The sequence below is a fragment of the Rhinichthys klamathensis genome, unplaced genomic scaffold (assembly GCF_029890125.1).
Source record: "Rhinichthys klamathensis goyatoka isolate OS25496 unplaced genomic scaffold, OSU_Roscu_1.1 h1tg000521l_1, whole genome shotgun sequence".
NCBI classification, from domain to species: Eukaryota; Metazoa; Chordata; class Actinopteri; order Cypriniformes; family Leuciscidae; genus Rhinichthys; species Rhinichthys klamathensis.
Genome location: NW_026607000.1, coordinates 132,589 through 152,710, shown reverse-complemented (window position 1 = coordinate 152,710; position 20,122 = coordinate 132,589). Strand labels below are relative to the sequence as shown.

Genomic DNA, 20,122 nt, shown 5'->3' with positions numbered 1-20,122 from the left:
AGAAAGATTATTCTTCTTATCAACTCTCAAGAAAGGTTATTCTTCTGGTCATGAAAACTAACTTTCCTGTTCTATTAGATCTTAAGCTTGTAGCTTAAGATCTCAAATTTAAGAGACGTTGTTAGGTGAGCAGGAGACAGAGGCAAGAAAGAAGAAATTGTTGTGTAGAAGGGATCAAACCACTGCTCTTTTCTGATGTGTGGTTTTGATGTGTCATCTAAGTCATAGGGGTAGAATTAGTTATAATGTACTCTCTTCAAACAATAAATACTTTGAGTCATTATAATTTTTAAAAAATAGTTTATAATTATTTTATTATTCTAACAATAATTTAAAGATTTATTAAACTATATTTATGCTAGGTTTGCGTATGATTTCAATAAAACACCAAGAAACAATCTTTACTAACGCAAGCTTGTTTCCCTGAGGTAACGGGAATGAGCATTGCGTTTAGTTCATGCAGTGAAATTTGTGTAGCCTATATTTTATATGACAGATGTACAGTTTCAGAAGTTTTGTTAATGGCATTTATTCCTGCAAAATAAAAGGCTGATAACTTACACTTAGTGATTAAGAAGATTGAGTGAATGTTGGTAATAGTTCTGGTGGATTGTCACCTTTAAAGGGGTGGTATAATGCCGCTTTTTACAATATGTAAAATAAGTCTCTGTTGTCCCCAGAGTGTGTATGTGAAGTTTTAGCTCAAAATACCCCACAGAATATTTTTTTACAGCATGTTAAAATTGTCCCCTTTTGAGGGTCAGTAAAAACGCGTCATTTGGTGAGTGTCCCTTATAAAAAAAAATGAGCTGCTATTCTCGGCACAGAGGGCGGAACTCCTGTGTGTTAGCAGCTCACACAGACAAGCACTAAAATGTCAGAAACTGTTTTGCCTTTTATTTTTAAACTGGAGTCGGACAATGATGGAGAGACTCAAGAAGTGACAACATGTAGAATGCAACAGGACGTTTCTGAATGGTTAGTTGATGAATGTCATCAACATTCAAGTCATTGATTAGCATATTCTGTAGGGGTGTGACGAGACAATCATCTCACGAGATGATACATGAGATTGGGGAGAACAAGACTTTTGCACAATTTTTCAGACATCCTCAATGAAAAAAATTATGATTGGAACAGTATGCAGGTGCATTTTGTAATGTTTTAACTAATAATCTTCTAATGCATGTCATTTAAGGTCTACTTTATGAGTATGAATTATCAAATGCATTGAAAGAAAACAATATACAAGCACTGTAAAAGGTTTTTACTGACTGGATTAGTGATTTTCTCCTGTATGAATTCACATCAGTCTCTTCAGACCATACTGTACCTTTATGAGCTTTTAGAACTTCTGATTGAGGATGTATATGACCTGCTAACTGAACTATTTTCCACAAATTGAACATAGAAATAAAAACAGTATAAATTAAAAAAAATAAACAACAGATCCCTCTCGTCTGGGAACTCCTACGTCTCGTCGGAGGAGTTTCCAACGAATTGGGATCACGCTAGGGAGACCAATTGCCTTCGAGTGAATAAAAACGAGTTAATAAATATTGGCATGCGGGATTTGCAATCCGCGTCCCGCCTACCAATGCGGGTATAAAGTGGAAGCAAACACACACACCTTTGCTTTTAGCTTCGGAGCCGAACTTAGTGTCCTCTGAGTGATGAGCTACAAAGATTGATTTGATATATTCACGCTCAACGAGTCTGCTGTTTCAGGAAGAACCTCTCTGTGTTGGTGTGACGGCGCTTCAGTGATCCTCGCGATCTCCCGGTGTCAGCTGTTGCTTCACGCGATCTGCCTTGTTTTCAAAGAGCTGTTGTAACAGCTGGTATTCGGTTGAGTGCGCGCAGCGGGCTTGCAGTTTCCCCGCTGTGTTGCCGCGTTGGTCCCTGTGTGTCTCGACACAATTAAGAGTGCGTTTCTTTTCTAAAAGAGCAACACGAGTGAAGTTTGCGTCCTTTTCAGGATGACGTTTCACCCGTGTGTTTCTGGATGCGGTCAACTTCTGCCTCCGGCCGATGGTCACGATCGCTGTGTCACGTGCTTGGGCCTCGCGCACGCAGAAGCAGCGTTCGTGGATGAGTCATGTTCTCATTGCGGGAACATGACCGTCGCGGTGTTGAGACTAAGACTGCGATCCCTCACCAAAGGGGGAGTTCCTTTAGAGAGACCCCGATCTAGTTGTTCTTCTGGTTCACTCCAGAAGAAAGCTACTTCCGCTGATCCCATTGGTGGTCTGAGGGTTACAGTGAGGAATGATCTGCCGGGTGAAAGACCCCCTCGGACATTCCATTCCTCTTCAGCCGTGCCACTGGGGTCTTCGGAGGAGCGTGCTGGGTCATCCCGAGTGGCTCCAGTCGGTTCCTTCGGGGCCCCTCCGGAGGACCAGATGTCGATCGAGGCATCGGAGGGAGATGAGTCGCGATCTGGGGATGACGACTCGGCTATATTGCCCCCTTCGGGTGTGGTAGTGTTGTCCGAGCCTGACCCGGAGATGACACTTATGCTCCCCCGGGTGGCCGAGAAGGTCGGGCTCGTGTGGAACCCTCCACCGCGTCCCGAACCGTCTCAGCTCGACGATTGGTATCTCGGGGCGGCCCGTGCTGGTACTCAGCGCACCGCTCCGGTTCCTTTCTTCCCGGAGGTGCATGAGGAGGTGACGAAATCTTGGTCGAACCCCTGGCGGCTAGACTGAGGTTGACTCCCTCCTCCTCCCTCACCACTCTCGATGGCGGAGCAGCTCTGGGATACGAAGGCATCCCCCCAGTGGAGCGCGCGGTGGCGATGCAACTGTGTCCCACCTCCGCTTCCTCCTGGCGGGGTAACCCTTCGCTCCCCTCTCGCGCTTGTAGGTTCTCTTCCAGTCTGACTGGAAAGGCCTACACTGCTTGTGGAGAGGCTGCCTCTGCCCTGCATGCCATGGCACTCCTGCAAGTCTACTAGGCCCGGGCGCTCTGTGACATGCAGGAGGGTGGTGTCGACCTAGGGGTGCTCAAAGAGCTGCGCACAGCGACGGACCTTGCCCTACGGGCGACGAAAGTCGCAGCGCGTTCCCTGGGTCGAGCGATGTCCACTCTCGTGGTCCAGGAGCGACATCTTTGGCTCACCCTGTCGGATATGAAGGACTCGGACAAAAACAAGTTCCTTCCTTCTCCCATATCCCAGGGTGGCCTTTTCGGCGATGTGGTGGAGAACTTCACCCAACAGTTCTCAACCGCCCAGAAGCAGTCGGAGGTGATCAAACACATCATGCCTCGGAAGCGGGCTAGGGCTGCCCCGCCTCCGACGGTCGCACCTCCAGCTGCTCGTCGCCGAGGGCGCCCTCCTGCCGCCGCCGCCGCCTCCGCCCCTGCCCAGCCCAAACAGCAGCCCGCTAAGCGACAGGGTGCCGGCCGTAGGAGAGATGCGCAGCCCGCTCAAGCCTCGTCTAAACCACTCGGCAAGAGGAAAGGTAAGCGACCCTGAGACGGGCCACCCAGTTGCTGCTCTTCAGGAGAGGGCCTCTGCACCTCTCCTTCCCCCGGAGGAGGGCCGGGTGGAGAATCTTTTGTTTCCTTTTATTTCTGTTCCGCCCAAATTCTCAATAAAAGAGCAGTTTCTGTTTCCTCTGGGTCACCCACGGTCGAGACTGGCAGTCAAGAACGACGCTCAATTGACCGTTCGCAGCTCCCTCCCCCAAAACGGCTAATGTCCAATCACACATCATAGCAACCGTTACTATGTGAGCAGGTCCGTCAAACATTGACTCCAAGCAAGATGGTGAAGCGGTGCGCCCACGGCGTTTGTAAATCGGACACTAGATACCCCGAGAGATTGTCTGGAGGAGTTGTGTTCTTTCCGTTTCAAAAGCCGAAAACACAACGTGAGCGGTCCCTACAACGGCCTCACTCCCAGTTAAATGTGTCGAACATGGTTAACTCGCGTGCAGCGTGCGTGAGACTGAGACAATGAGTACGTTTTCTAAAGTGTTGTTGTTAACATGATATTTTCGGGGGGAAATGAGCAGCAGTCACTAGCAGTGCATGCAGCACCTGTAGACTACAGTTTAGACCAGGAGTGCCCAACCCTGCTCCTGCCGATCGACTGTCCTGCACAGTTTATCTCCAACCCTAATTAAACACACCTGCCTTTAATTTTCAAGTGAGCCTGAAGACCTTAATTGGTTGCTTCAGATCCTGAAGACCTTAATTAGTTGCTTCAGGTGTGTTTGATTAGGGTTGGAGACGAACTGTGCAGGACAGTCGATCGGCAGGAGCAGGGTTGGGCACACCTGGTTTAGACTAACGTTAGAGGAGTGCACGTTCGCAACGGGGAACGCATGAAGCTTACTTGACAACATCAGTTCATATCAATATCGTAACGAATAGAAATAATGTATGGTTATCTGCATCTTTCCGTCTATTATGTATAGTTACTTTTTAAACACGACAATCGCATTCAGCATGACACGCAAGTGGTTGCCGTGGTAATGAACAACCTGCTTGTTAAAGCGAATGAATAATCCTGTATCTGAGGCAAAATTACTAAATATGCAGCGCGAGTTATATATTTCTAACTCCAAACAATTAGCCACTGAAACAGCTTATAAAATCTTCTTCAAGGCTGTGCTGGTTGCATTTGAGGTAACGTTACAGGTCATGGGGTTTCTCAGATTTCGCTTGAGACCGGTTTGAGAGCTTGAGAGCATTATTAGGCTCGATAGTAGTCGTGTCTCCTTCATTGCGTATTTTTATATTTTGAATATATCCCTCCACTGCATACTGTAACCCCTTTTGCCTCTATCTGGAGGATATCGCGGAGGTATTGCTCCAAAAAAGGTCACTGACGCACCTCTTCCCGTCATGGCAATCTGTGGTGCTGGTCGTGTTTGACCATTTGTTTGACGGGCGTAGCAACAATAACTAGGGGGCGTGGCTTTTGCGAACGGTCAATTGCCTCGTCACTCTCAGTCTCCTCCGTCGAAGAAGGCGAGAATGTCTGCGTGCACCGCCACGTTGCCTTGCCACACTCATTCCCTTCGCTCCAGCGCTCAGATGCCAGTGATGCCGCCCCGGTCTCATCACTCTCGTCTGTCGTTGGCCAAGGAGGTGCGGAAGCAAGGACTCGACGCCCCTCAGCCTCGCTCCTCGTTTCCCCTCCGACCTTTGCCACGGGACAGTCAGCAGTCGAACGCTCCAGAGAAAGATGGGCCTTCCCTGCTGCTTGCCCCCCAGTGGAGGCAGGTAAGTGTTGGACCACACACTCAGACCCCACCCTCGGCCGCAGCAATGCCTCGGAGGGCGGGTCCCTGCCTTCCACCTCGCTGCCCCTCCGCGGGTACGCCGGTGGTCCGAGTGGGTTCGTTGGTTCGGTTTCGCGAGGCCTGGCTAGCGCTTCCGAGGCCGTCCAGGTGGCTCATTCGCACCATCCGGTTCGGCTATGCAATTCAGTTTGCCCGTCGGCCTCCCAGGTACAGGGGTGTCCTCTTCACCCAAGTGCAGAGTGGCGACGCCCCTGTCCTGAGGAAAGAGATCGCTGCCCTGCTGGCGAAGGACGTGATCGAGCCGGTCTCTCCAGCCGAGATGAGGTCTGGATTCTACAGCCCTTACTTCATTGTACCCAAGAAAGGCGGTGGGTTACGACCAATCCTGGATCTGCGTGTTTTGAATCGGGCCCTTCACAAGCTCCTGTTCAAAATGCTTACGCAGAAGTGCATCTTCGAGTGCATCCGTCCCCAGGATTGGTTTGCAGCGATCGACCTGAAGGACGCGTACTTTCATGTCTCGATTCTGCCTCGACACAAGACCGTTTCTTCGGTTTGCGTTCGAGGGTCGGGCAAATCAGTACAAGGTCCCACCCTTCGGTATGGCCCTGTCGCCCCGCGTCTTTACGAAGGTCGTGGAGGCGGCCATTGTTCCCATGAGAGAACATGGCGTTCGCATTCTCAACTATCTCGACGACTGGCTGATAATGGCTCACTCGCGAGATCTGTTGTGGGATCACAGGGACCTGGTGCTCCGTCACCTCAGCCGTTTGGGGCTTCAGGTCAACCGGGACAAGAGCAAACTTTGCCCTGCGCAGAGAATCTCTTATCTCGGTATGGAGCTGGACTCGGTCAACCAGACTGCGCGCCTCACCGAGGAGCGCGTCCAGTCAGTGCTCAACTGCCTCAGGTCCTTTCGAGGCAGGTCAGCGGTCCCACTGAAGCAATATCAGAGGCTCCTGGGGCATATGGCAGCCGCAGTAACGCCGCTCGGCCTGTTACATATGAGACCGCTTCAGCGCTGGGTTCACAATCGAGTCCCGAGATGGCCGTGGCAGAGCGGCACATTCCGGGTCAAAGTCACCCTGCACTGTCGCCAAACCTGCATCCCTTGGTCGGACCCTGCGTTTCTACGGGCCGGAGTGCCCCTAGTCCAGGTGTCCGGGCATGCTTTAGTCTCCACGGATGCCTCAGCCATCGGATGGGGGGCCACGTACACGCCTCAGCTGCATTGGCACATCAACTGCCTAGAGTTACAAGCAGTACGCTTAGCCTTGTGCCGCCTCAAAGGGTTGCTTTGTCACAAGCACGTACTGGTCCGTTTGGACAGCACTGCGGCCGTTGCGTACATCAATCATCAAGGTGGTCTACGCTCCCGCCATATGTCGCGACTCGTCCGCCATCTCCTCCTATGGAGTCAGAAGTTTCTGAGGTCGCTTCGTGCTGTTCACATCCCGGGTGCGCTCAACCGTGTGGCAGACAAGCTCTCACGACAACCACCCCTTCCGGGAGAATGTTGACTCCATCCCCAGGCGGTCCAGCTGATATGGTGAATCTTCGGAGCCGCTCAGAGAGATCTGTTTGCCTCTCCGGACACGACCCATTGCCAATTGTTTTATTCCCTGACCGGAGGGTCCCTCGGCACGGATGCACTGGCACACTACTGGCCCCGGGGCCCACGCAAGTATGCGTTTCCCCCAGTGAGCCTTCTCGCACAGACACTGTGCAAAGTCAGGGAGGACGACGAAGACGAGGACGAGGACGAGGCAGACCCAGCCCTGGCTTTTCTCTGTCCCGTACGTGCACTACTTTGTTGTGTGGACAGAACGCAAAGCTTCAGGACCTCAGAGCAGCTCTTCGTCTGTTACGGAGGCCAGCAGAAGGGGAAGGCTGTCTCCAAGCAGAGGTTAGCCCACTGGCTAGTGGATGCTATCGTCCGGGCTTATGAATCCCAGGACGTACCTTGCCCACCCAGGTTGACGGCTCACTCCACAAGGAGTGTCGCTTCCTCTTGGGCTTTTGCGCAAGGTGCCTCACTGACAGATATCTGCAGAGCTATGGGCTGGGCGACACCTAACACGTTTGCCAGGTTTTCAAGCTTACGTGTTGAACCAGTTTCCTCCCGTTTACTCGCTACGGTCAGTGGCGCGAGGGAATAGGTTCTGTCGGCTTGCTCCGCCATTCCGCCTTATGAGCTGTATCCGTGCGCCTTTTTGCTCTTTGGTTCCCCAACAAACGGCTAACCTTCTGAGCTCCTCCATCACCCCTCGGCATCAGGCGTGGCGGACCGCCTGACGCTAGGTCTATTACCTCTCTTAAGAAGTTGCTAGTAGACTGGGTGACCTTCACGATGACTTTCTCGTGATCATTTTTCCACGTTCCTGCTACCCTACGGGCTAGCTCCGTGTCTTCCCCTCGACAGACTCACTCTGTCGTCCTTGCTGAGTATGCTCCCCACCCTACGGGCTGGGACTACCTCGAGGACACCCATATGTTTAACTACCCTACGGGCTAGTTCATATGTGTATTCAGTGCCTCCCTTCGGGCTGGCCAGGGCTCCGCAAGGTTCCCACATGGGCACGTTTCCCCAGTGTTATCCAAATCCACTGAGCGGGTCTTGCGGAACAGCAGTGTGATTTCCTCCTAGCTAGCTCCCGCCCGGAAGAAACTGAGAAACTGCTTGGCGGGCAGCTTAGCTGGGCGCTGGAAGGGGCCAGCATCATAGCGTCTTATTTGGGATCCCAATTCGTTGGAAACTCCTCAGACGAGACGTAGGAGTTCCCAGACGAAAGGGAACGTCTCGGTTACATATGGTAACCCTCGTTCCCTGAGTAGGGAACGGAGACGTCTCGTCCCCTCGCCATGCTTGCTGTACCTTCGCGAGGACTGGACACCGTCTGGCTCCTCAGCATAAAGCAAAGGTTTGTGCGTTTGCTTCGGCTTTATACCCGCATTGGTAGGCGGGACGCGGATTGCAAATCCCGCATGCCAATATTTATTGGCTCGTTTTTATTCACTCGAAGGCAATTGGTCTCCCTAGCGTGTTCCCAATTTGTTGGAAACTCATCGGACGAGACGTCTCCGTTCCCTACTCAGGGAACGAGGGTTACCAGACGTAACCAAGACGTTTTCTCTTAGTCTTATTAAGTGCAAACAATAAGTTTAAGTGTTTTTTGGACTTGCACTTATTGTTTAAGTGCCAATCAAATAAGTTTGACTGGCACTTAAGTAAGTTTGCCAGTTTTTGGCGAAGGCTCACTGGGGGAATGAGCCTTCGTCAAATTGACCAATCAAAATACTGCTGTTTTCAAACTTGATCATGTGTTGTGCGTAACCTACGCTGTCATATTTGCGTGAAAGTTCATTAATACAATGGCATGTGCGCAAGTAAAATATTACACTTTTTCAAAAAAAGCACGGAAAGATGACGAGGAGGTAAAAATGTGCGATCATCAACATTCTGTTTCAGCTTACTACGAGGCGACAGCGAGTGAAGCGGCACCTGAGGCTTCTCGGGACACAGAAACGCATAGGCCTTTATCACAGGAGTGTAGCGTTGAGACTTCCACGACACAGATCGGCACAATGCCCAATTGTCTGCAACTGATGAACAGCCTTTGATGACCACATTTCCTTACACTAAGTTTGCCCGAAAGAATCGTTGCTTTTTCCCAAAATGGTACAATGAATTCACATGGCTTGAATATAGTTCAACAAATAATGCTGTGTTTTGCAAAGCATGTCGGCATTTACAGTACATAACAAAATAATCTTTCCCTGCTATCTTTTGAACGGGAACTGGTGGATTCTTCGGACTATGATGACATCATTGGCATTTTTAATAATCGCCCCCATAGACTCCACCTTGTCATGAAAAAGGTAATCCCATGGTTTGAATTAGGCTATAGCCGCTGAGCTATGTTGTGAAGGGTTGGTCAAAATCCCTTGCCTCTTCAAATACATATATAATCATATATCATTTTGAATGGTTATATACTTCCTTTATAAAAATCAATAATCAAATATATTCATTATCACATAATAATTTTTATATTCTTGTGCTTGTGAAATTATATTTTCTTGAATGCATGGATGCAAGTAACCAGTTTCTTTTAGGTGCATTCCAATCTTACTTTGAGATTGCACGTAGTACACGCAGGACACGAAGGCCACGTAACCCACAAGGCCGTTTGTCTCTTTCTCTGGGATCAGTAGAAAGGTTAGAGGGTCCTAAAGGCAGCGTGGGCACATATGATTCTTCGATGGACATATGGTCAAGCTATATTGAGCGTTACTATCAAACTTTAATTGTTGTATTAAAATGTATTCTTTCCAGTATATTTCCTTCCTTGGGAGTAAATGCCAGTGATCTGTTTTTCTCCCAAACGAGTGAATGTTTTAGCATTATGTTTTGGTATACTTAACTGATAATAAGGAGCTCAGACTCTCTTCAGCCTTGATGGGAGCTGTTATTTGCTAGTGTCTGTTATTTGTGTGTGTGTGCGTATGACATTCTATGTAGGTTCTGGACGTTCGGACCAGACACCCCGGCGCCCTTCTCTAACCTGCGAGGCCACCACAGACCTAAATCTAATGAGTGGACGACAACTATCTTTACTAATGGCGATAGGCACCCCTATCTCCTCACATGTGTTAAATTGTTTAGGCTCTTAATGTTTCTTAGCCAATGAGAATCATTCAACCTGTAAGCAATGACGTAGCTTAGACCTTGGAAATGGTATAACTGCTGTGATCTTTGTAACTGTAAGCGGGGCGGCCTACGAACTCCTGTGTGAGTCTTGAAGCTGACTTCTGCTGATGAAAATGCAAACTATCTTCAGTAAAACTTTTCTTTAATTTTTTATAATTCTGACTCCGGGTCTTCATTCTTCATATCTGGTTCTGGGTCTTTAACTGTATACCCCTTACAGTTATGGTGGAGAATGCGGGCAATTATTCTCGGTGACACCCCTGGCAAATCAACAAACAAGGTAGTAAGCTTTTGTTAATTGTTAGGGCTGTCTGACTGGAAGAGATTTTGAAGGAGAGCGGGAGAGCTTCACTCCGATGAGGCGAGTGAAGCTTCACTCCGATGAGGCGAGTGAAGGAGTAAGTTAATTATACTGCTGACAGTATAAGAAGTCGCTGAGAGCGTCGTTAAGGGTAACGGCAGCAGACAGCGCAAGCGAAGCGTGCTCTGTGGGGGCCCCGCTGGGCATTACTGGTGTAGCACCACCCCAGCAGAGCACGTCCCTGGGCTAGAGGTCCAGTGGCACCGTAAACCTGCTCAATCTCTTCCATCTCAGATAGGGGATCCCCGAACTTAGTGAAGTGAATCAGGCAGTTAGGGATACTAACAATAATAGGGTTGTTTGCCAGGGATGCATCAGGAACAATTCCGAGAGAAAAATTTAAAAAGTTGTGACCCAAATTGGCATGGACCAGTATATGTAACTGTGATTTTGGAGTATACTTTGCAGTTTCATCACGCAGAAGCCAAGCTGTGTTGTTCAAAGATCGCCGCCTCCATTTCTGCAATAACTTCAGGTGAGTATGAACCATGATTAAGATATGGCAGAAAAAAATGTAATAACTTAATCAGTAACCTGAAGAGTCCTGAAACAAATAGTGAGTCAGGAAAAGCAAACGCTGTAAGCAGCTGTGCTCTAAAGCCCTCACTTTAAATAAATTTGCAGAAATGATTAAGTAAATGGTAGTCAGGATTTTGATTCTGATTGGAAATTTAAACAACTTGACTGGCTACAAACAAACAAAGAAACAGAAAAATTAAAATGTTTAGCCTCGTATTGCTTACGATGATTACAATTTCAAGTGAAAGAAATTCTGGGTCAGGGATAATTTCCCTCGACAAGCGACTAAAGTTAAACCGACACTTTGTGAAAACAACTTAGAATATTTTGCAGCTTATGAAGATTAATGTTCTGCCAATAATAATGATGAAGATTATGATTGGGCTATTATGATTAAATCCGCCACTGGTGGACTGTAAAAGAATACAGAGAACTGCTTAATCAGTGGCTCTGTTTGCATTCCTGAATGGGACACACTGCTTCAAGGGTGTGATACTGTAGTTGAGGCTGAAACAAATTCACCAGATGACAGAGAGTGTTTTAATGGTGGTCATCAGGACCATTTAATACGTAACTGTAAATTCCCACCGAGAAGGTGTTTAAAAATGTGATAAAATGACAACACATTTCTGGTAATAATATTGGTTTGAAAGTAGATCAGTGTTTAAATGACGACAGTGACATTTTTCGTCTGAGAAATAAGAGATAAAACAAGGTCAAAAGATTGAAGTCTTAAAGTGAATCCTTTTGAAGAAAAGATCTATAATAGTAATTTTTATAAGTTGATGTAAAATTAATGACTCCAACAAATGTGAGTTGCAAAATATATCAAAGTAACTTAAAGGATGATTGTGTTGCAATTAAAATTTTTAAAAAGGTTTTAGATGATATAGAGAGACTAATCTCACAGATGATTTACAATAACTGCAAAAGTATCACAAGCAGAGAGTGCTTGCCTCGTCAAACTTAGTGTGAATCCTAATTGGAGATTGATAAACTCCAAGAGAAAACTTAAGTCAAATATTAAACTATGGTTGAGAACTTGACAATTAAAATTGAGATTGAGAAATGTGAAACGTTATTGAGAACTAGAATAATTATTTTTATGTAAAACAAATAAGCAGAAGCAGTACTGGATTAACAGTTGCTAAATGCTGATTAAACAAACAGCTTGAAAAGTTGACCATGAAAGAACTAGAAGCTGATGTTTTGCTTTCAAAAGATAAGTTTGTTATTGGCTGTAAGGAAACAGTTTGCTTATCTGAATCTGATGTGTGCTGTGGCTGAAACTGCCAGTGCAACAGACTCAATCTGAGTGGAAATTTGTAATGCCTAAATTTCCTGATGTGTGGGCAAAAGACAAATATACATAATATGTTTATTTGAAACTGTATGTAATATCTGGCAAAGATGCCTTAAGCTGGGATAGAGTTAAAAGATGGTAGATAAAGTTAGACGTTCAGAGTGCAGTGTACCAGTCCCTCCCTCATTCAATGTCTCTCTCTCTTCAATGTCAGCTAAAAGCTGTAAAACTGAATGACTTTAAAGAAGTCTTTAAAATAATAATGCAGATCTTAAACGATAGAAGACATTTTATTTTATTTTAGGACCAGTAACTTCTTTGTCTCATTTAGTCTCCACCATTCAGGACCGATGGCTCCGGCTACAGATGAAGTACACTGAATGTACGGTTGTGATCTAAATTCACTGAGTATAATCCAAGTAGCTAGGTTGCTGCTTTTAAGATAGTTAATGGATTTAAGTGATTAAATACTGTTATTATTGACCTGTCTCCCTATGTGAACACTATTAGGCAATCCGAATGGCTCTGGTGACTCTTGAACGTGCCTTTCCTAAGCTCTAGAAAACAGCTGAGTTCTGTTGAAGCAAACAGCCTGTGATGGGAAAGAGCGGTCACCAGTGGGCACGAGTGGCCATCTCGATGACGGGTAAGACCTTCTATTGGCCAGACAGGGGGCAACCCAAGCCAGAGTGGATCACGTAAAGTCACTGGGCATCTCAAGATGGAGGTGTTTATGTGAGAAAGGTATGAGAGTGGAGCGGATGACTGTGAGGCCAGCAGCATCCTTTATCGTTAGGGCGGATGAGCTGTGAGGAGTTACAGACAGTCTGACCCAGAAACGTGAGTGTTCCTCTAATACCAATCACCAGAAACCGCATTCATTGTATGGCTTGTTTTTTTTATTGTGACAAGCGTCTGCAAATATGCCAGGGGAAAACACCCTGATGGAGATTATAGATAAAGGGCTAACAGGAGTGGGCTTTCAAGAGCCAGCTGAGGCCATGAAGTGATTCCCATTAGTTGTTGTGGAGACAGTAGCAAAACTTTTTATGTACTGGTTTGCCTTATGGGCAAGGAAAATCATAGTGTTGATTTTGAACTAATAGGTCTATGACATAGTTTTAACTCCTGAAGGTCGTTAGACATGGTGGTGGCTAAAGATGAAGACAGCTCTTGTAGATTTGAGAAAAGTCTGGATAACAAAGGTGAATGGTCAAAGGTTATTGTAATTAATTTAATATTACATTATGTCTAAGTTACAGCCTTAGAAGGCTGTTGAAAAAGATTATTTATTTATAGTGAGAGGGACTGCTTGAGCAGAGGAAGGGATGGTAACTGTGTCTGTCTTTCCATTATTGGCCTGCTAGAGCAAGCTGAAGCAAAATAATGATAATGAAACAAAACAACCCAGCTGACCTTGTTAAATTCTAATGAATAATGAACAGGCATGCTTTGAAACTGGTTGGGAGACCATGTAAAATTAGGTAGAAGCTACCGGAAAATGGGAAGTTTAAAATCTTATTTAAAATTTAAATCTTTTAGCAATAATATAAAGAAAAATGAACATTGAAAATGAACAGTTAACATATGTGTGTCTAGTATGAGTGCGTATGATGGTGACAGCACTTTATGTCTTGTATGTATTAGTTCGGGGTACTATTATTTCCTGATTTTGAGGATATTGTGTCATTAACCTCTGGAATTAGTGTTTTATCATTACAGATGGGTTAAGTGAAATGACCAACTTTAGAAAAGTTGATAATTCTAAGTCAATCTGATGAAAAGACAATGCAGAACATGGGACGAGCTTTAATTGGAGTGGTTTTCCAGCTCTGTCTGCTATTGGTAATTATGAATGCTTTTGTCATTTATGATATTGAACTGAATTACTCTCTGGATTAGTATTTTATATAAATTGGAATTGTAAAGAAGATTGCCGTCCATTATGGGGTAAAACTCTTGTCTAAATTCAACTGAGGGTCTAAATTTAAATAGACAACTAGGTGGGATCATAAGGATAAACGTAAAAAAAAAAAAAAAAAAAAAAAAAGATATATATATATAGACTTGACGGCAGAGAGACAAAGTGGCACATTGGCTAAGTCACTATCCAAATTATCCAGAGTGAGCTCCCTCATTTTTATTGAAAGGCCGGAGGGCGAACAAAGAAGGAGTGAATATAACTTCTAAAAAGAAAAGGTTTTATTTCTCAATCCCTTAAATGTATGTATGACATTAGATGTCTAAGAAAACTACAATTTAATAAAGGTAAAAAGAGAAAGCAGCTATATGGCTGTGGGCTGGGATCTGAGTAACATAATATTTTGGTTTCTGTAAAACTGTAAAGATAAGTGGAACTGAGACAAATACTGTGAGAAGTAGTTATAATGAAAAATAAAGTTGAAGTTAATGATAAGAAAACAAGAGTATTGAAGAATTAATAAAATACCATGATTCCCCTAACGAGGGAACTTTAAGTGTCACTAGGCTGACAGTGGTGAGAGACTCGGATGCAGAAGGAACTGGCATGTAGGGCAAGATGGAAGAAATATAGTAGAAGAAAATGTATGTTATGAAAATACAATTTCTGATAGGATTTATGGAAGTCAAATTAAGTTTAAATGGTATGAAAAAGGTTAGGGTTAGACATTGTATGATTGACAGGGATTCAAGTGATATAAGGATAAGGAATGAACAAAAGCTTTATTAAGCAGAATGGGGAACGATCCTATATTTTAGTGGTAAAATAATGACTGAAATGATGATGTGAATTTGTTTTATTTTATTTCTATTTTTGAAACAAACAAAAAAGGGTATAAGATGTTATACAATTAAAATGGTACATGCTATGTGACTGTAAACTGAAGGATGATTTCAGTAAAGACTTAAAGTGCTTACATCGATTATTATGGGTCTTAATTATTAATATTTTATTGTTTGTTGTTTATTTTTAGTTAGACAACCATTGTGTTTTAAACCTAAAGGGTCTATAAAAGGGGTAGTGAAAATAATGGATTAACCATCCAACTTTGTTTATAATAAATGGATTTGGAAATCATAATTTTATAAATAAATAAAAAACTAGTGCATATATTCTGGTATTCATGATTATAGACAATGTCTTTATTTAGGATCTGAGTAGTGACTGTGGATCTAGCCCATGCTAGTAGGAATACAGCAATAGTGCTTGCTTATTTAGCCTGGCTTCCAGAGAATAAATATGTACTTGTTTCGTAATCAGTTATGTGTTTTATAAAATTTTAACCTGACTGATAAACTGAGGAAGAATGACATTGATGTCCTGTTGTGAGTGGAAGGTGGGAGAGCCTCTTAATGGGGACTGGAATTTTTAGTATCCAGCATGTCCGTGACGAGGTGAAGAGACAAGTGTGACCCGTCAGGGGAGCATGCGTCACCACTCCTCCCTTCCGTAGTGACCTCACTGGTTAGACCAGACGTGGCGGTATTGGACCCCACATTGGTCTAAAACGGGGGACTGAAGGGTTGGTCAAAATCCCTTGCCTCTTCAAATACATATATAATCATATATCATTTTGAATGGTTATATACTTCCTTTATAAAAATCAATAATCAAATATATTCATTATCACATAATAATTTTTATATTCTTGTGCTTGTGAAATTATATTTTCTTAAATGCATGGATGCAAGTAACCAGTTTCTTTTAGGTGCATTCCAATCTTACTTTGAGATTGCACGTAGTACACGCAGGACACGAAGGCCACGTAACCCACAAGGCCGTTTGTCTCTTTCTCTGGGATCAGTAGAAAGGTTAGAGGGTCCTAAAGGCAGCGTGGGCACATATGATTCTTCGCTGGACATATGGTCAAGCTATATTGAGCGTTACTATCAAACTTTAATTGTTGTATTAAAATGTATTCTTTCCAGTATATTTCCTTCCTTGGGAGTAAATGCCAGTGATCTGTTTTTCTCCCAAACGAGTGAATGTTTTAGCATTATGTTTTGGTATACTTAACTGATAATAAGGAGCTCAGACTCTCTTCAGCCTTGATGGGAGCTGTTATTTGCTAGTGTCTGTTATTTGTGTGTGTGTGCGTATGACATTCTATGTAGGTTCTGGACGTTCGGACCAGATACCCCGGCGCCCTTCTCTAACCTGCGAGGCCACCACAGACCTAAATCTAATGAGTGGACGACAACTATCTTTACTAATGGCGATAGGCACCCCTATCTCCTCACATGTGTTAAATTGTTTAGGCTCTTAATGTTTCTTAGCCAATGAGAATCATTCAACCTGTAAGCAATGACGTAGCTTAGACCTTGGAAATGGTATAACTGCTGTGATCTTTGTAACTGTAAGCGGGGCGGCCTACGAACTCCTGTGTGAGTCTTGAAGCTGACTTCTGCTGATGAAAATGCAAACTATCTTCAGTAAAACTTTTCTTTAATTTTTTATAATTCTGACTCCGGGTCTTCATTCTTCATATCTGGTTCTGGGTCTTTAACTGTATACCCCTTACAGTTGTATCTGAAACAGTGAAGTAAAAATGCTGTAATAGTATGCTGTATATATTTGCTTGCAAATCTTTCCCTGCTGTTTTTCGAACGTGAATTGGTGGATTCTCTGGACTGAGTATGATGACATCATTGACACTTTTTATAATCACAGACTCATGTAAAAGGTAATAATCGTTGAGCTATGTTGTAGGCTGTTATTTCTGTTCTTCTGAAACGGTGAGGTAAATATGCTGTTTTAAATGTGTGCAGGTGTTAAGCTGTTTTATTTATAGGTGTTAAGCTATAGGCTATATATACATATTAGTTGCCCCCTCATTTTAAGATTGGACCCCCCAAAAATACAATTCTTCCTATGCCGCTGCTGTACAGGGAACACGATGCTGAGTTCGCATTCTACAAATAAGACATATCAGATTCTTAGGCTCTGTTGCGCAACGAATCCTCCGCCATCGTCACACAATCAGTGAATGTCTCGGTTACGTATGTAACCCTCGTTCCCTATATATTTGTCAGTGTCTGACAAAATGGGGGTTTCGCTTAGAAGCCTATCACCTTTGAGTTCTACAAAACGAGCCCATGGCATGGGTCTGCGGAATTTGCATAGCGCAACTCCGCCCCACCACATGGGTATAAAAGGAGGGATGCTGGCAATCTTGCATTATGTTTTCCTGCTGAGGAGCCGAGACTGAACTTCAGGCCAACTCTCAGCAATTGTGGCAGAGGGACGTAACGTCTCCGTTCCCTCCTTAGGGAACGAGGGTTACATGCTTAACCAAGACGTTCCCTTTGTTCAGTCACTCCGAGTTACGTCAGTGACTGACGAAATGAGGTCCTAATTTAATCACGCCACAGCGGCTGTCTTCCAGTGCCCTGCGCAAGACTGAGTTCCCTGTCGTGAGTTTGTATTTTTGAGAGAATATTGTTTATGCATGGTTATTTAAAAAACTAAAATTTAAAGTTTCTGAAATAAGGCCACAAAACACATACTTAATATTTGTCCACAATACTTTTGACTATTGGATGTTGTCGCCTAGAGTTTTTGCTTCAAAATGATCTGAAAATCATCCAGCCTAAACATTCACATAAAAAAAAAATACACTGATTTAAATTTTGTAAGACACTTTTTGTTTGGAAAGGCAAGGGGGTGTGAAGGATCCTGAATAATGTTCTGATTCACACCTGAGAAGATAATGACCTGCATAATGAGTTGCAGAATGAGCCTTTCATTCAGGTGTGTCACACAAGAAAGAATGTGAGGACAAAAAATATATATGTACTGTATGTGTGTGTGAATGTATATATATATATATATATATATATATAATCAAAATATAAATGAAAGTCAAAAGCACACTTTTATTACATTGTCATAGCTGGAAACAAATCCTGTTCAAATAGGCTGTATGGGCCATTCTACAGAATTGGTTCATACAATCTTTTTCCACTATTTTTTTATACAAATTGTATAATAGCCTTGGTAAACATTTCTATTAATTGTAGTAGTTAATTCTCATTCTGTACTTTCAGAAAGTTTTGGAATATATCCTCTCCCCAAATGTGTCACTAATAAAAAACAATAATAAATAATTTAATGAGAAGGCTTATATTGACCTATTAAGATTTTTTTTTACATCTACCTTGTAAATAATTCTTTTTGCTATTTTATTAAAAAAGTGTTCACATGTAAATCAACAACAATTACAATTTTAAAAATATTTCAAGTGTAATCTTTCTTTTTTTTAAAGCATACATTTTATCATACATATTTCAAAGTTTTCGTTAGTTTGATATAGCCAATATTGGAACAAACACTATAATAACATCTTAGGTGATGAGTTTATTTTTGATAAAACATACTATATATTTAACCAGTGTTGGGAGTAACGCGTTACAAAAGTAATGCATTACAGTAACATATTACCTTTTGCTGTAACGCAGTAGTGTAAGGCATTACTAATCAATTTTCAGTAATATTTTACTCGGTACAACAGACTTTTAGTTTTAATTGTAAAAAAAAAAAAAAAAAAAAAAAAAAAACAGCAAGACCGAGACATTAACGAATGAAAAATGCAAGTAGGCTAAATTACCTGTTCGTGGTCAGTCAATAGCCGCGTGTGGTGTCCAAGTCTGTAAATAAAGACTAAATGGCAGCGTCTGATATATTTGTATAGCGATTTATTTTTTACAGGAGTGCCGTGAAGTATGATTTCGGCCTCTGTGCTCGCGCTGGCCAGTGGAAAAGCGGTTAATGGTGAAGATGGCATGAAGAAGGCTATACATTCGCGAGATGGACGTATGCGCATTATGCTATTCGTTCTGCGTTTTCCTTTCTAAACAGTTAGGCTATGTTTATGTGGTATTTTTCATGTTTTCATCACGCAATCATGTTTTTGATGCGGTGGTGACGCGTTCATGTAAGGACGGCGGCGCTGCCAATAAAACGCCTAAAAGCTGTCACAAAGAACCGGCAAAAGCAATGATTATGAATATGTCAAATATAGCAAGGAGACATTTTAATTGTTTATTAATAAAGTCAAGATGAAGTTGACGATGCTGACTCGCGATCTTCGCAGCTGTGAATGCACCAGAGAGAAATGCACATTTCATTTCATAAGCAGAGTCTGTTTTATTTTGTTTTGAATTGTTCTGTTTACAAGTAGACATTTCAATATAGATACATTTTTCAGGTCCGTGAATAGGCTACCTTATACGCTGATTTTCGGTTCATTTATGAGACCCGCTCGATCCAGTTCACCTCCGTGTCGTGATCTATAATTGTCTGCTATATTTAGCCTACTTCTTATTTAAATCCAAGTAATTGGTTGATGAAACATTGATTAAAATTAAGATACAATTAATACAAAACGAATTATTATGTCGAATAATTGTGTCTTCTGTGTAAGGTCTCTTTGAAAGTTTTAAAGCAGTCTTTTAGTGCCGCTTCAGCGGCCGCGTCCGTAATGGAGAACTGTCACGTCTGTAACATTGTTTTTTCCTCATAAATGCGAACACGAAAATAAAATAAAATGAATATTTTATGTTCTGTGGAGAGCCAACCCTTCTTCATCCGATTTGCGCAGTGTAATTCACAGAATTATAACAACAACAAAATCGTTGCCCCCTAAAAGCTAAAGATTTTTTTTGTCACGCATGACTGTCTATTTCCCTAATATTAAATATAAAACGCATGTGTAGACTGATATTTTTCTAATGTCTGGACTCCTTTCAGGGAGGAGCCTAGGATAAACAGACGTTTCAATATTTTGGTATTAATGCATTTTCTGAGAATTTATATTTCAAGTTTTGACTGCAAATGTCATGTCCATAACGCTGGAATTCCCAAATTTTAAATAATTTATCCTCAACTAGTTTTGTGGTGTAGGTCTTCGTATTTTATAATGTTAAAGGGTTAGTTCACCCAAAAATGAAAATTAAGTCATTAATTACTCACCCCCATGCTGTACCAACCCCGT

General features: G+C 43.2%; 1 protein-coding gene across 1 annotated transcript in view; it reads right to left on the bottom strand.

Annotated features, from left to right (window-relative positions):
• LOC130072998 (titin-like) overlaps positions 1 to 2,100 on the bottom strand; it is a 93,008-nt gene extending 90,908 nt beyond the window's left edge. Inside the window, exon 1 of the mRNA XM_056238357.1 lies at positions 2,073 to 2,100. Coding sequence (XP_056094332.1) covers positions 2,073 to 2,100 — 28 coding nt within the window. The remainder of the gene's footprint in view (positions 1 to 2,072) is intronic.
• Positions 2,101 to 20,122: the final 18,022 nt, after the last annotated feature.